Source organism: Argentina anserina, chromosome 4, assembly GCF_933775445.1.
Source record: "Argentina anserina chromosome 4, drPotAnse1.1, whole genome shotgun sequence".
NCBI classification, from domain to species: domain Eukaryota; kingdom Viridiplantae; phylum Streptophyta; class Magnoliopsida; order Rosales; family Rosaceae; genus Argentina; species Argentina anserina.
In genome coordinates, this window is record NC_065875.1 from 5,672,427 (window position 1) to 5,689,993 (window position 17,567).

The following is a 17,567-nucleotide window of genomic DNA, read 5'->3' on the forward strand; positions in this document are numbered from 1 at the left end:
TAGACCTAGGGTTCATCAGACCTAGTGTCTCACCTTGAGTTGTGCCGGTGTTATTCGTGAATAAGAAAGTGGTCTCATGCGGTTGTGTGTGGATTATAGGGGAATGATTATGGTGACCATCAAGACCATGTATCATTTACCTAGGATTGAGGACTTGTGTGATACGTCCTTAAGGTGGTGATACAATTATTGAATTGAAATTCACATTACGTCGTCGTTGAGTTCCAACTTATTTTAAGTCGGCCATAGACAATTGATGATACACATTGTTCTTGAACTGAGCAAGAATCTAAGGTGATGGAGAAATCTCAACATGACATCATGAATTAATTATTGCTAGATGAGCAATTAATTGAGAACGTTGATCATTCTTGAATTAATCATTTTGGTGTTGGGATCAGAACTTAACTAGGCCACAGGTCCAAATGAGACGTTATGGCGGCAAAGTAACTTTATGGAAGGTAAGGAACGAGATGACCTTAGCTTAGTAGTGTTTTAACGAATTTTTCGTGATAATCACCTTCCAACTGGTAAAGAATTGGTTGAGGACCAAAATTTGCTTTTCAAGTGCAAGTGGTGTTAGTGTTGGTGACTTAGAGGCTCTTTTCCCTCTATGCATCAAATTGTTTATTGTTGGATAAGGTGGTGTTGACTGAAGTGTTCAACAAGGGATAAATTTTATGATAAAAGGTTAATCAAGTATATTGTTTCTTACAGAGAAGTTATTTTGGCCGAATGCGTTGGCCATGAGGGTTCTTATTGAAAGTAAAGAAACAACTGTTTAGAGTGGTGGTGTAGCAATCATTTTGGGGTTAGTTTTGAGGAGACAGTGGACCCAATATCCGGTTCTGTTGTTGAATTGATTGCAGAACTTATTAGTAGTACAACGGTGATGGAAACCAATGCTTTAGATGATGTCACTGGAGTGTTTGGGTGGGACCGTATGTCATGCATTTGAGGCGTGTATGAACCAGGGGGTAAAGTATGTCTCAGTTGTGGTCATGTTGTTTTTTTTTGCGCCCAAATTTTCATGTTCCACTATCGGGAGATAAATATTTTCTTTACGAGTCCTACAATTTAAAGCAGGTAGCTGTAACTTATTGTCCGACGGTAAGTGGTGGTAAAAATGGAGGGATGCGTGATGCATCTCTCTCGTGGTGGTAGTAGAATTTATGTACTGCCATGTGCGTATAATGTTCGATTCTCAGGTGAACTGATTGAGAGTAATTCTTAATCCAAGGTGGTGTTCTGTGATGATTGTGAACTCAATGAGTTAAGATTTCTTTATCGTGTTGCCGATACAAATATGGTACTTGGGTGGGTATCATGCACGACAACTTTTTATGGTTATAATAAGATGATCATGAAAGGAGATTATTTTGTTGATTGGAAGGAATGGTAGGTTCGTTATTCTAGCGATGCATTGTGGTGAAGTCATGAAGGTATTGTCGTGATAAAGCACGTTTATTTAAAAACCACTATGTGTAATGTAAGTAGTAGGCATGTGTTAATCATTGATTTGACTCATGTTAGATGTTGAGAGTTTTGACCATGCTTAGTAGTAGGAGCTAACTCATGACGTGAGGATAGTCTATCAAATCGCAAGAGAGTGGTGAACTAGACAAAAGAGGGTGTCGACGCCTCCATGCTAAAAACATCATTATATTTCGGGAGAATGATTATATTTTGAGTAGCTCACATGCGACTATTATTGTTAGGACATGTGACAGATTGTTTGATGGAGGAAGTTTGAGGTAACGGAAGATAGGTTGAGAGCTTGTACGCTGGATTTTAAGGTAGCTGGGAAATCATTTGAGATTGATTGAGTTCGCCTACAACGACAGTTACCATTCCAGCATCGGCATGGTACCCTATGAGGCACTTAAGGTAGACCATGTCAATCACCTATCTGTTGGGCAAAAGTTGGGTGTAGTGAGATTTGGCAAGAAAGAAAAGTTGGCCGAGGTATGTTGGGCCTTTGAGATTCTCGAGAAGGTGGGAAAACTAGCCTTGCCTACTAGCATGTCGGACGTTCACAACGTCTTCTACATTTCCATGTTGAGGAAGTATGAACCTGATGTGTCGCATATGTGATCGATCATAACACCATTGAGGTGAAGGAAAATACCACTTTTGTTTTGAGCCGGTTTGTATTTTGAATAGATCCACAAAGAAGCTTTGGAGGAAGGAAGTGGAGCTAGTCAAGGTATTGTAGAGCCATCATGATGAAGGTGATGCATCATGGAAGCTAGGGTCGGATATGAAGACGAGATACCCACTGTTGTTTATTGAGTGAACTTGAATTTCGGGACGAAATTCCTTTTAAGGGGGGTAGAATGTAATAACCCGATTTTTCGGAATGATTTTTGGATCACTTTTGAATTTATAAAGTATGTGAAATTCATTAAACGTGTTTGTGCCGCCTTGCGAAGTCGGAAATTGAAAACGGAAACATTAACGGAACGTTTATTTAGAAAAACATTACGTTTCCGAGACGTGAACATCGACTTTTATTCCGTCGATCGTTTGTGAAAACTGTTGGTTGAATCACTTAAGTATGATTATGTGTATTTATGGGTGAAACTACCTACTCCCAAGTATAGAAGGTCAAGTTTTAGTAAGGGAAAGTGTAGAGTATCGTACCCAAGGGATTGGGGGAAACTCAACTCTAACTAGATTTTCGCAAGAAAAACTAGAAAAACATGCATTCTAACTTTTTACAAGTTCACAACCTTAGCCCTTTGGAAGCTAAGAATCATGGAGATGGTATTAACAAGTGGTAGTGAATCGACTTGGTTGATTTTAGAATTAAGCTAAGTAAACTAATTCTTGCACTAAAACAACAAAGAAAGGTAAATGTAGAGATAGAATCAAAAGAGAAGTAGAGACTTAGGCATTGCACCTAGCCTTACTCATGCACAAATGTAACTCAAGATTAATGCATAACATGTTTGACAAACTTCCCCCTAGTGCTTTGGTGAAGCTACCAAGAAACCAACTAATCATGTAATTTAACAAAGTCTTTTGGAGCCAAATTAAATCACAAAACCTTAGTCCCAATTATATTACCTTATAATACAAGTGGGCTATGTACCACAAGCATAACACCCCCTTAGAGTAATTACACTCATGGAACAAGCATTAAGTTCATGGTAAGAAATTCAAGCAACTTAGTATTTCCCGTAAGAAACACTAAGCCACCACCTAAAGGCTACCCATGCTCACGGATTCAAGAAGTTGTCAAGTTCAAGTTCCGATTCATTAATTACCTAAACATGTTTCTAGGTGACAAAAATAGTAACACATTTAGTAAGCATTTTAAGTGTAGAAGCCCATAGATTCAACATGCATCAACATCAATTAAAAGTAAAATGAATTCATTAGCACATGAGTTTGGCTAGGGCTAGCCTAGCCTCAAATCCAACTACTCACAACCCATTAAATACAACAACCCTTGAAAATGAAATACATCAAAAGAAAAGTAGAGTAAAGAGAGAAGAGATTACCAAGGGTTTGGTACAAATGATACCAAACTGTACCTCTAAAGGTTTACTACCCACAAAGATGTAATAAGAAAGAAAATGCTTCTAAGTATGGTATTAATAGGTTCTAACAAAAGAAGAACTCCATGAACACCATACTTTATCCACACAATCTAGGAACAAAGAATAAGGGTTGAGAAAGAGTATGAGTAGAGGATAAAGAGAGTGAAGTGACCCAAATCTATGAAACAAGTTTGTGATTGATCAAGGGTGTAAATGATCTTTAGTTTTTGGTGAAAACTCAAGACACTTTACACTTTTCTTTGCACAACTTGATATCTATGACTTAGGCCTAAGAAAACTATGTTAAAACTATGGAAAATATGAAGTTTTGATGGAGTTTTAGTGTGGTGAAGGAGAATGCACGAATTTGTGAAGAATGAGGGTATTTAAAGGCCTTAAGGTCACAAATGAATAGTGGAGATGTAAGGGGATGAATGGTTAGATATGGTGGACAAATGTAGAAGCACAAATTGTGGATCTTGTTCTTGAAATGGTCCCCTTCATTTGTCTTCTTCTATTTTAAATTTAAATCCCCAATTCATGGAGCACAAATTGAGGATCTTTTTCTTGAAATTGTCTCCTTCATTTGTCTTCTTCTATTTTGAATTTAAATTGTAAATTAAAATTTACAATTCATAATTCACCAATATGCTTCATTGACTTATTGACTTTAACCACCACCATTTCCGGCAACCACCTTCTCATCGCCGGAGTTTAACCGGCATTTTCCGGCGTTGACTTTTCTTTTCTTATGAAATCTCCACATTTACTCTTTTTGGCTTGAAACTTTCACCCGAATCCATAATGTGCGCTAAATCCACTCTTCTTGACGTGTTTCCGATCATTTGCACATTTTCCTAGCATGAGTAGGAAACGTAAAAAGAAATAAATAAATATACAAAAATATAAAGCAAAAGAATAAGAATAAGGCAAACATTACTAGGTTAATATTAACCTAACAAAAACTTTCTTCACGAAAGTCGTAGAGCTCGTCGATACGAGTGCGTGGACGTGTGACGCGTTCGAATCGGACATCGGACGTAAAAGTTATTAACGTTGGAAGTTCGTTTCCGATTTTGGAAATAATATAAAAGGAAGAAGAGGAGATTAGAAATCAGAAAATCAATTTTTTTCCAAAAAAATCAACTCGGGTACTGTTCACCCGAGCTCGGGTACTGTTAACCCGACCCAAAAATCTTCTCCGGCCGATTTCTCCACCATCCGACGTCGCCTCGTGTCGTGCCACCTATCAAAGTGACGGGCTCGACGATCTCCATCTTTTGGGCTACGCCTTGCACTCCGTCGACAACCACACACGGTGCAGCAACCGCCGGAAGTTGCTGCGGTGTCGGCGCCGCCTCCTCCGGCCACCATAGCTCGAGATTCTTGGGGGGTTTTGCTTGTCTTAGTCCCAGCAACATTCCCACAAAAGGAATCGAGCCAAATCGAAGTGTAAGTATCCGAATCAAAATTTCAATTTCTAGGGTTTGTGAATAGTGCCGAATTTATGTTCTTCGTTGTTTTGATTGTTTAGGCTCGGATTTAGACCATGGTGTCAACTAGAAAGTTGTTGGAAATGTTGTTTAGGTTGTGGTCGTGAAATTTGGTGATGATTGGTGGCGGTCGGTGAACAGTAACGCCGCTTGAATAGTACTGTGAATAGTGATCTGTAACAGTAACTGTGAACAGTGATGCCGTATAAATAGGAAATGTGAATAGTGATCTGTAACAGTAAATATGAACAGTGCATGGTAAACAGTACTGTGAACATGTTTTGGCAAAACAGTAACTGTGAACAGTGTTTTGTCAAAAACAGTAACTGTGAACAGTGGTTTAGTAAGAACAGTGATTAGTAAACATGAACAGTGTTCTGTGAACAATGTTTTATGAACAACATTTAGCTGTGCTGAAATCGTCACCTGATATTTTAAGTATCATTTTCTAAGCATTTATCGTGCTATTAGGTGACTGACGAAACGAGTGAAGAAATTACTTTCAGTGTCGTGGAAGTTGCACGCAGGAAAAAAGGTGAGTAAAATCTCACTTATTTATGAATCTACCCTTGCGGAGATTCAGGAGGTTGCAAAATATTAAAGAACGAAATATGACATGTATATAATAAAGTGGATTATATATATATTGTATAAATGGTAAATAGGTACATATATATATAGTTTGCTATATTATGTACTATTAGGATTTCGTTTGGGAATATGATCACAGTGGTGATGAGAATTATATATTGAGCATGTTGATGTGATTTGTACAAATAATGAGTAGATTATTGTACCTGGTTTTAACGTTGAGAATTGTTAAAACGTTTTTTCTTCGGACGTGTTTATGAAATATGACATGTATATAATAAAGTGGATTATATATATATATTGTATAAATGGTAAAGATGTACATATATATATAGTTTGCTATATTATATATTGTTAGGATTTCGTTTGTGAGTATGATCACAGTGGTGATGAGAATTATATACTGAGAATGTTGATGCGATTCGTACAAATAATGAGTAGATTATTGTACGCGTTTATGTCTTCGGACCAGTCTTCGGACGTGTGTGGCATGTCGGAACCTAGCCTTTGGCCGGGCGAAAGTTACGATACAGTTAGAGCTCTAGTCTGTCTACTGGACATCGGGTAGCGAGGAGGTTGCCCGATGTCGGACTCGGGTAGCGAGGAGGTTGCCCGAAGTCGGACTTAGGGTAGTGAGAAGGTTGCCCGAAGTCGGACGTTGGGTAGCGAGGAGGTTGCCCAATGTCGGACGTTGGGTAGCGAGGAGGTTGCCCAATGTCGGGCGTTGGGTAGCGAGGAGGTTGCCCAATGTCGGGCGTTGGGTAGCGAGGAGGTTGACCAATGCCGGCGGTGTACTACGTGAGGGGTAACAGAGGTGTACCAGCGCTCATTAGTACCCGTATTATAAATACATTTGGGTAAACAGAGGGGTTACCCAATTTCTCATGAATACTTTCGTTTTCATATTTTCGGGACAACCAGATGGGCCGTCCATTTACTCATGGGTGCATTTATATTTGTTGATTTGTGGATTTCCGTATATATTGATATGCGAGTTATGTTTTTATTTTACTCATACGAGCTGTAAAGCTTACCGAGTTTGTGTTTACAATCTCGGTGCACCAATTCGATGGTGTAGTGGATAACTCCGCAGGTGTGGATTAGCGGGAATTGACGGACTGCTCAGAGAACTTGAAGTTATTTATTTCCAACTGGAGCGAGGATTTTGTGTGACTATCTTGTGAGGTTGTTGTGAGGATTATACATTTCCATTTGTTATATTGTTGAATTATAATTCGGTTTGTAATAATCGGTTTGACTGAGTTGTATTTTGAACTCAGAAATGATCCGCTGTGGCATTTTAAATGATTTCGACATGTTGAGATTGTTTGGTGTTTAACGACTTTGAAATTTTGAGTTTTTATGCTCGAAATTTTGGGGTCGTTAGCATCACAAATTTCAACCAAAACAGAAATCCTAAGTTTATAAGATGGGAAAAGAGAATAATTTCAATGATGTATTCTATACATAGCTAGTTATGAAAACCAAAGGCGACCCAAAGAATTATCACCATTACAAATTGATCAACATAAATAATAACACTGGAATAAATTCAAGTATATATAAAACATGTTACATTACATTTGGGAAATACTCTATCGGACACAAATTTGGAACACATAATTCTATCTTTCCTAAAATCCAATTTGGGGGATGTGGGCAACACATTGTTCCAACATTTCTGTCCGATAATCGATATTTAGTGCTACTCAGAAAATATTTTTGCTCATATAATCATCCCATATTATTGAGTATATACATGCGTTTTAGTTTATTCGTTGTTATTCGTGAACAGTTGTAATTTTTTTAAATATTTTGTAGATCACAACATTGTTAAAAAATTTATAATACAACAAATCAAACTTTACCATAAGTTATTTAAAATGTTCCAAAATAATGATATCAATATTAATATAAAACGCTTCTATGGTAGTTGTGTGGGATTATCAAGATTTGTGGGAGTTGCATGGATGTATGGTGCTGATAGTAACAACAACTTAACAAGTAAGGCTATAGATATGAAGACATTGATTCAATTATATCTATTGTCTTTCATGACAAAAACAAACTTAAACACATACTCTTATACTTGTTGTGAGGTTTTCAATCAAATGAGTAGAGCCGTGAAACAGAATATTTAGAATGGATGAATGATTTGAAATCAAACTAAACTTGTAGCATAACGACTGATGAGTTTCACCCTACGATATCAGAGGGTCAGTGTGAAAGCACCAAACTATTTTATGGATAGTTGTGTGATGTTAGAGGACATAAGTAGAAAATTTAAATTGTATTGGATGACATTAATCAAATCAATGCATCAAGCACGACTATGGTTAATCATTGCGATATTTTGAAATTGTGATTCATTGCTATAAAACATAATTGAAAGATAATTTGTGCTTACTCTTTTCATTGATCTGATACACTTATATATATATATATATATATATATATATATATATATACAGTCCCTATCCAGAGTGAAGGTTCACTCTGAAGTTTCAGAGTGAAGTTCCAATTTTGACACACTTTTCGGTCAAATTTTTTCACCATAAGTGATTCAATATTTAGATATGCTATTCAAGATCATCTCTATAAAGTTTCATCCAATTTGACAATGATTTGAGCTTTCAAAATTGAGATTTACACGAACGGTTCACGTTGAACAGTTTTAATTCATTCATTGATTTAATCTAATTTCAATACCTTAACGATGTCCGAATTAGATGAAACTTTATAGAGATGATCTTGAATAGCATATCTAAATATTGAATCACTTATGGTGAAAACATTTGACCGAAAAGTGTGTCAAAATTGGAACTTCACTCTGAAACTTCAGACTGAACCTTCACTCTGGATAGGGACTGTGTATATATATATATATATATACAGTTTGATACAATTTTGATCCATAATTTAATAATTAAATTAATGATATCCCAATATTACGTTGATTTATTGTATGATATTTTAATTTATGTGATTACATTGTTTTAGATACCAATATAATGAATACATCAAATATGGTAATGTTGTTTAACATGTTGTGAGGGTCTTTTTTGAATTTAGTATTGACTAGATTAAAATCAACCCAAAAACATGATTAATGGGAAGAATTTTTGGGTGATTCAAATTTTATGAAATTGAAAGGAGCTTGATAGCATGAGCGTTGCGTTGGAGCTAGAAATGCACCGCAGTGAAAAGAGATTGAACGGGTTTTTATGATTGGTTTCTGTTACATTTGGGTTTTAAGTACAAGTTTGGGAGGAGATGTTACGAGGGTTAAGCATGAGAGCTTGAGTGTTTAGAGGGATTGTTGGGTTGATTTCTTGATCCCCATTCTTAATTGAACCTACCCTTTTAAAGACACATCTATGGGTCTTGAGGTGACTTAGAGGATAAGGTTTTTGGGTAGAAGGAGATCACATGTTTTGTGTAGGGATCCGAGTTGCAATGGTACTATACATGCAAAGAATTCACATGGATGAATATGAATTTGGGATGATATTTAGATGGAGGAAGACAAGCCTCTTTATGGTGGTCAATTTCATTCTTAACTGAAAACGACATGAAGAATCCCCGATTTTCAGGGGTTGTGATGTGAGGCAGATCGACAAAGAAAGAAGAATAGAGGAAATTGAGATATTAGGTTTATATTTAGTTTGGGTTGTAGGAAAACAAGCAGATTAGTCAAATTCTCTTATTTTCACCTCTCTCCTTATCGATTTAGCTCGTTGGACATGAATTTTGGGATAAACGAGTCTTATGTGTTACCGTAACCTTCCATACCACTCCCACTATTGTAAGCCCCAAAAATGCATGAATGTGGCTTGAGTCCACATATAAGGCATGTTTGCTTGGCTTGTCAAAATCGAGCATGAATCCTATTAAGATAGATGATATAATGGATGTATGATTATGCTCAATATCTTATTGCTTTTCAGTATAGCAATTAGTTTTGTGATTTTTTGGGTATCAAGACGTGTAATACTGAAATATTTTGGAGAAAGATATTGCATTCTATGCAAATACTTAAGAACCCTCTCTTATCTTAATTTCTTATTCAAATAGCCGTTTGTCTAGCATCATCATGTTTAACTATGTGGTGGTCGCATTTGATAACTCAACCCAAAGCTAAACTCTTTCAAATCAAAGGAGGTGTCAAAGGGTGGTGATTGTGGAAGGAGTATCCACGAATCTATTATTGATGAGTGCAACTACCAAATTCAACCAATTGTGACTGCTAGAAATAATCCTTCATCAGATAAATAAATCCATACCCAATCACCACTAGTCTAACATTCTAATTGGATGAGACAAAGTTTATTTGTTAAGTTTACATGTTTAGTATTGATAGGAGCACTTTGTGCAACGTTCTTAACATGTTTTTACCTCAATTTGTACTTTGCTTAGCCCTTATTGTTGAACTATTGAGTCATTGAATCGTAGTAAGAGTCTTGAGCGGTATTGGATGCATTTTTGTGCTTACATGAGTTAAAACGCATAATTGATTTAGAGTCCTAGTTTGACTAGGAATCCTTGTTAGGTTTTGAAACTAATTATCTCTTACTTATGATTTTATTTTCTTATTTTCAGATTGGATTGAAGAGATAATTAAAGAAAAAAAGATGGAGCCAAGTCATGCAACAATTAAATAGAAGATGATCATTAAAGGCATAAAACATGGCATGTTTTAGGGAATAAAACATGACATGTTTTAGAGAATAAAACATGACATGTTTTAGGGATTAAAGCATGGCATGTTTTAGGGAATAAAACTTTCCATGATTTAAGGGATTAAAGCATGACATTATTATAGGAAGAAAGAAGCAATTTCAAACCCTCCATCTTTTCTCTATATATACATGGCCTCACCTCTCAAATATCATCACTTCTCATTTGCATTCAAGAGCCAAACCTCTACCAAAATACTACCTCAAACATCTTTCACCAAAACAACAAGTCATTCTCTCCATATACAAATTCCATCTCCACCGAAATCACCATTGAAAACACACCTCCAAGGTTCCTACAACGTGTGATTTTCGCAACTCTTCTCCACGGGTTTGTTCGTTTTTGATTTTTTACAATACTTTGTCTATGAAGATTGTAGTATGATGTTTGTGTGGGATTATTGTTTTGTATTAAGAATCGAAATTTTCAGATTGTTTTATTGGATTTTTGGTTCTTTGCCAAATTGATGGTTTCCTATAATTAATGAGTTTGTATCTCTATTGTTGTGTTCTAATCATCTTTCTCATACTTTTAAATAATTTTCAGATATGTGCATATGAATTTAGTGCTTGGATGCAGTCCCTAAGATTGTGTTTGAGTGCTAGATTCATCAACCATTTATTGACACAAATCGAATCATGCCCTAAGTGGGTTCGGTTTGTGTTGATTAAAAGTGGTAAAAATTCTGGAAATTTGCATGTGAAACCATGGTGGGTGACGTCATACATGAAACATGTCTCCAACAAAGATTTGGTGCTTAAATGTAATCTTGTTTGATTTCTACTCTAAGTGTTATTGAATTCGATTGCATGCAAATTTAGATTAGGCCCTAAGTCAATCTAAATGTTAATTGAAATCTTGCACGATTAGATGATCCCTAAGGCTCTAATTGTATTGGTGTCTAAAAAGTATGTAATTGGTCGAATTAGAATGCATGATAGGTTCGAACTTGTAATTATGTGGTGTAATGGTAAATTTGGTTTAAGTTTGTTAAAGAGAAGTCGATCATGTAAATAATAATTTAGGTTTTATTTTAGTAGTTAATAATTAATCACAAACCCCACATTATTTGTTAACACTAAAAGTTTAGAGTTTCCTTCAATTTCCCGGAAAGAACGATCCCTGCTTATTCTATACTAACGATGATGTTTTACAGGATTTATTATAGACGTTTTAACAAAACGATCTATCAAGTATGAAAAATTATCCCATCAGTAAACTGATAAAATGAATTTAATAAGTAAAAGTGTAAGAAATTGTGGCTAAAGAACAATCCACACTAATCAAGAAAATAGAATCCCTTATATTATGAAACAAATATAATACCATTAAGGTGTACGTCCTAAACCCAATTTCGCTTACAAGATACGAAAAGAAAATCACCTTAAATGTAGGGGAGTGAAATTTGCACTCACCTTTTTGTAAACCACACTCCTCATGTTGTTTATTTCATAAATAACCCCTTTCTTCAACTCTTTTTTTGGGTATTATTCTTCAACTCTCTTTAAGATTGATTGATATTCCAATTCTGCGATTGCTGCATATTGCACAAGTGCTTTGCCCTCCTCCTCATCCATGTAATCAACTTCGACCAAAGCTCTCATCTCTTCTTTAGTGTTTATCATCACCTGATATTTTATTAAAATTATAGTTACCATGAATTTTCATGAGTGATATTTCTTAAAGGCATTGGATGTCTGGATCAATCAATGAGACTCACATTTATTCATTGATATTTTGGCGCATTTGCACTATATCGAGCATTGATATACCAAACCCATTTGCTAAAAAGTTTCATTGATACATAAAATCTATGGTTATTAAAAAAACAAAATAAATCAAACCCATGGAGATTTTGAATAAGGATTCAAGCTGGAACTGGTTCACTGGTTTTGTTCATCCATATTTGGCTTCTTGAGTGTTTGTAATTAATAAAGATCGGAGATGATATGGAAAATGGCCACAAGAGAAGAGACATAAAATGAACCGGTTGAGCATCGATCAAGTATCATTCCTACTCAACTCCTTGAAATTGAAGAAGCTCGAGAGAGAGAGAGAACCTCTCATTGTTCTCTACAAATGAGTGGTAGATAAGATGAGGGAATGCGAGTGTGGTTTACAAAAAGGGGAGTGTAAATTTCACCCCTAAATGCACATTCAAATTTAAATTATATATAGCACAAGAAATAACGACTCCCTAACCCAACTATTAGTCTAACATTGTAGTCACATTCAACAAACAAGAAAAAATTAACAATTTCATACCGTTAAATCTATTGCTCTTCATTAATCAAACCGAACCGAATCAAATCGGAGCGGACCGGACCGGACCGGATCAAACTCAGATGACTGAACATAAGAAACAATTTCTGTATTTATATTCCGGCTACATGAGGACTCTCTCTTCTAGTCTTTCTTCTGTTTCGTCTTCCTTCTCCAAATCTCCCTCCGTCTCGCTCTCTAATGGACTCTCTGCTAGCAAACTACGCCTCCTCCGACGAAGAAGACGACCAAAAACCCCACCACCTTCCTCCCCCTCCCTTTTCTTCTTCTCTCCCCAAACCCAAGCCTTCACCTTTCTTCAACTCCCTCCCTCCTCCAAAACACGAACCTCAAGACAAACTAGACTCCAAACCCACCTCAAGATCTCTCCTTTTCTCTTCTCTCCCCAAACCCAAACTCGAAGACATCAAACCCCCAAAATCCCAAATCCCTAACAAACCCATCTCCACTTCCAAAAGGGTCGTCCAATTCAAGCCACCCATCTTCGCCAATCCGACCCATCTCGACGACGACGATGACGAGAAAGAAGAAGAACAGAGGCGGCGCCGGAAAGCTTCCGAGGCGTCGTCGGCGCAGCCTCTGTCGGTGACGTCGTTCTTGTCGGCCATTCCGGCGCCGAGGAACTCAGCATCGCTGGGTGTGGGGAGTTCGGGTTTGGGCTCCGGGAGGAGAGCCATTGTCGAAACCGAGTCGGTTAAGGCCGAGAGCGACGCGGGTTTGGATCGGAGTGAGAATGTAGGTGTTTATGATGGTTCAGAATCGAGTTTTGATCCGAATGCGGCGAGCTATGAAGGTGGTTATGGAGGTGGTGGTGGGTATGCGAGTTATGAAGGTCGTTATGGTGGTGTTGAGCACAATGTGGATAGTGGGGTTCAGTTACAAGCTGGTGTTAGTGGCAGTGATGCTTTGGGTTACGGTGGGTATGGTGGGAATCATGGGAATGAATGGGCTGATGTGTCGCGAGCTGCCGTGATGGGTGTTTCAGGTGGGAAGAGAAGGAGGAATGATATTCCGATTGAAATACTTGAGGTGAAGCAGGATGAGTTGATGAAGAATCGGCCGAGGGAGGACCAAGCTAAGGCCACTGGAATTGCTTTTGGGCCTTCTTACCAGGTATGTATTTAATTTTGACTAATCAAACCCATGGATAAGTTGGCATCTGTGTTATTGCTGTGTTGACCATATTGTTTTTTGTCATTTACTAGTTTGTAGGATGTGATATCCTTAGAAAGTCTGTTGCATTTGTTGCGTTTTAGTAGATGCTAAGAGACTGTCTACTTTGTTTTTATTGTTTTTAAGTTGCATTTTATCTGCCGTTATCTGTAGATGTTGAACTCCCTATGCATTATTCCTGAACTATTAGGGGAATATAAGCTAGTAACTTAATGACCTCTGAGTGTATTTGCCAAATTCAATACAACCATTAAGTCGGTAACTGCGCAATCCGTAATAAGTTTTCAATGAGGAGGAATGTGGCAAGGAGGATTTCTGCCTTGTGGATAATTACTTTTGAGAATCTTGAGTCTGTTGAAATAAAGGTGATGAATGGATACCAGCAATGTATATTATAGAAATAGTGTAATTTTTTTACGGTTATTTTAGTTGCTTATGCAAATGTTTTTGCAAACTATCTGTTAATATACCAGACATGCGACACTAGAGTGGGAAGTGCTCCTTTTTGCATGTATGGTGCTGCTTAGTGTATTATTGTGCATCAGGTATGGCTTAGGATCAAGGATTCAGTTGGGTCTAAGTGTATGTCTGGACCATGGTATGTCGATTGACAAAGAAGGATTAGGTTCTGAAATTTTAGGAAGAAAGTTTTAAGCGAAAGGAATCTTTAAGGATAATCTGTCATTTTTAATAATGACTTCTCCTGGGGCAACACAACATTATTATATAATTTCAGTAATCAAAGCCATGCTAATTGCTAAGTCATCATCTGCATTTGAGATAAATTGACTATATAGTTTGTTTCACTTATTACTTTGCAGGATTTGATATTCTAGTAAGTGAATTGCATACTTGCATTTAATCAGATGATAAGGCTGTTTAATTGTTATTGTTTATAGGTTGCAGTTTATCAGCTGCAGATACCAAATTCTTTATGTATTGCTCCTGAACCAGTAGGGAAATATAACATAGTAACTTATTGACCTCTGCACCTAATTTGGCTAATGCAATACAATCATCAAGTCAGTAGTTGAAATTTGTATTAAGCTCAATGAGATGGGATATGGCATGGAGGGTTCTGCCTTGTGGATTATTACTTTTTGGAATTTTGAGTCTGCCGAAGTGTGCTGATAAAAGGGTACTAGCAATATATAAGCTAGTGTAATTTTTTCTGAAGAAATATAAGCAAGTGTATTACTTTACCAGATGGGACACTACACTGGGAAGTGTCCTCTATGGTTCTTTGTATTGGTCATCACTCATCAGGTAGGGACTTGGAACAAGGGATTGTCTGGACCTGGTATGAAGAGTAATATAGTAGGATTAGGACATTGAAATTTTGTAAATTAAGTTTCAAGGAAAAAGAATATTTAATAATAGTCTGTAATTTGTAACAGTGACTTCTGCTTAGGCAAGACAACAAGTTATATTTTTGATAAGATTATGTGACCATGTGGGAAGGAAACGGGGTTTGTTTTATGAAACTGGGATGTTTCCTTGGGATGCAGTGTAGGAAGTGTAGGGTTAATCAATTTGCTCTGTAGAAATATTCCAGTTAAGTGGTGCATTGTTTTCTAGATTGAGTCCAATGGTGATACATTATTATCATGGTGCATAGTTCTGTAGAGGCTTAGTGTCTATAGGTGGTTTGTAGAAATCGAGTCCATCTGTGACGTGTGTTTTCGGTTTGTCTTAATTTTGATTATGACATGGTTTTTAATGCAAGTCAACTTGCTGTAATTTGGCAAGTACATCTTTTCCGTACTGGTTTACCTTTGAATAATCTAACTTGTGTAATAAATAATACTTTGTCCTAAACTCACCATGGCTCTTTTTTAAGTTTTCAATTTAGTTACATTGCACATTTAATCTTGTGCTTCCCATAGACTGACAGCTTGTTCATTAGACTTTAGCTTGTAAGTTTTCGTTTTAGTTAGATTGAACTTCTTATCTCGTGCTTCCCATAGATTGGCAGCCTAATCATTAGTCATTACCTACATGAGTTGCATTTATCTTAGTTGATAGATGGAACTATGCAATAGTGCATCTTTCAATCTTACATTGAAGTATCACATAGCTCATATGTCATCACGCAGTTAATTGCTCCTTTTTCATATTGTACATAGAACTATCACATAGTAATGCCAAAATTTTAGAGAGATTCGGGATCATTCAACAGTTAAATAGCTGTACCTAATCAACTTTTATTCAGCAAGAAAAGGAACTTTGATTCATGTTTCTATTGATTGTGCTTCATTATGTCTCTGTTATTTCTATTTTTTGCTTAGACATTGACATCTTTATTTGTTTGTTTTCTGTTAAGCCTGTTTCGGCGAAGGGGAAGCCAACAAAGCTGCATAAGAGGAAGCATCAGATTGGTTCTCTGTACTTTGATATGAAGCAGAAAGAGATGGAACTTCAAGAGCGGCGTTCAAAAGGCTTTCTTACAAAAGCAGAAACACAAGCCAAGTATGGATGGTGATACTGGGATATATCTTAATCTCAAAAGATACTCTGGGACCAATTTGTTTTATAGATTATGTATTCTGACCTGTATTTTGAAGAAGTGAGATAGAAGGTAGGAACATTTCTCTTCATTTCTGTTTCATTAAATAACTAGCGTTGTATCATTGTTTTTTAATCAAATACCAATACGGTTTTCAAATTAATTAGGAACGAGTACAACTAAGGCCAGATGCAGTTATTACATACCTTTCCGCCGTCATCTTACAGACGGAATAAGAAGTTGTGAGAACAGATTCTCACAATGGTACATATGATAGTCTACACATTAGAGACAATTTAACCAACTCTCAAGCCTTTCATTTATCATAGAGATGAAGGCGAATCTAGAATTTATAACAAAATTAAATAAATAGATATAGACTTACGCTAGACCTAAGCCCAATAAAAAAAAAGAACAAAATAAATTGGTTTGGAAAACCCTAGCCAAAACTTAAATGACACAAGCCCGGGCCAGCAATGTATCTTGACCTAGGGCTCGTCAACGGGTCAGGCCTTAGTACATTTAAATAAGTGACGGGCTGAGTATTTTCACAAATATGAAGATCCAAATTCGTCCATCTAAAGCCGGCCTTACGGACCGGGCGGGGCCGAGCTTTGCAGGTTTTTACGGGCCGGGACTTGCGAGCTTGTATTAGAAAAAAAAACATACTACTTTTATTTAAAGGTTTGGAACAATAAAAAAAATTATTAGAAAACATTCTAAAAAAAGTTGCAAAAAAATTATAGTTTCAAAATATTGTCGATCGACACCAGTAGATGTGATCGATATATATATTTAGGGACCCTATAAAAATTTTGTCCGTGTTGAACATGATTTGACCTTTCGTACCTACGGTCAACAAAAAAAGAGGCATTTTGACATAATAAAACCCTATTGACCGGGACTTTGTCAAATGTGTTTTCTCGTTGCAACTACGCATGATCGGTGACAAAAATTAAGTGATTTCAAATATGTAGGCATTCGCATCTTAGTAATGGGTAATCCCTTAGGGCATATTAGTGGTCTTTTTGATATACCGGAAATTCCGACGGTCAAACGAGTTCCGAATTGGATAAAAATTTTACAGGGTTACTAAATATATATACCGATCACATCGGATGGTGTCGATCGATTCCAAAAAAATTCCTTCATATAGTCGCTTCATATGCGATCGTTTTATTATAAACCTAATATAAAGGTTATGATACATTAGTTGACACTTCGGCAATTGTGATCGGT

General features: G+C 36.6%; 1 protein-coding gene across 1 annotated transcript; it reads left to right on the plus strand.

Annotated features, from left to right (window-relative positions):
* The first annotated feature begins 12,771 nt into the window (after nucleotides 1-12,771).
* LOC126791143 (uncharacterized) lies at nucleotides 12,772-16,468 on the plus strand. The gene is made up of 2 exons (XM_050517548.1): nucleotides 12,772-13,762; nucleotides 16,146-16,468. The coding sequence occupies exons 1-2, from the start codon at nucleotides 12,830-12,832 to the stop codon at nucleotides 16,302-16,304; spliced, it is 1,092 nt and encodes a 363-aa protein (XP_050373505.1). The 5' UTR covers nucleotides 12,772-12,829; the 3' UTR covers nucleotides 16,305-16,468.
* Nucleotides 16,469-17,567: the final 1,099 nt, after the last annotated feature.

Bases quoted from the DNA above. Each gene is read 5' to 3' on its own strand.
- LOC126791143 (XM_050517548.1), top strand. From the start codon at position 12,830: ATGGACTCTCTGCTAGCAAACTACGCCTCCTCCGACGAAGAAGACGAC. The intron at 13,763-16,145 runs GTATGTATTTAA...TTTTCTGTTAAG, and splicing joins CTTTTGGGCCTTCTTACCAG to CCTGTTTCGGCGAAGGGGAA.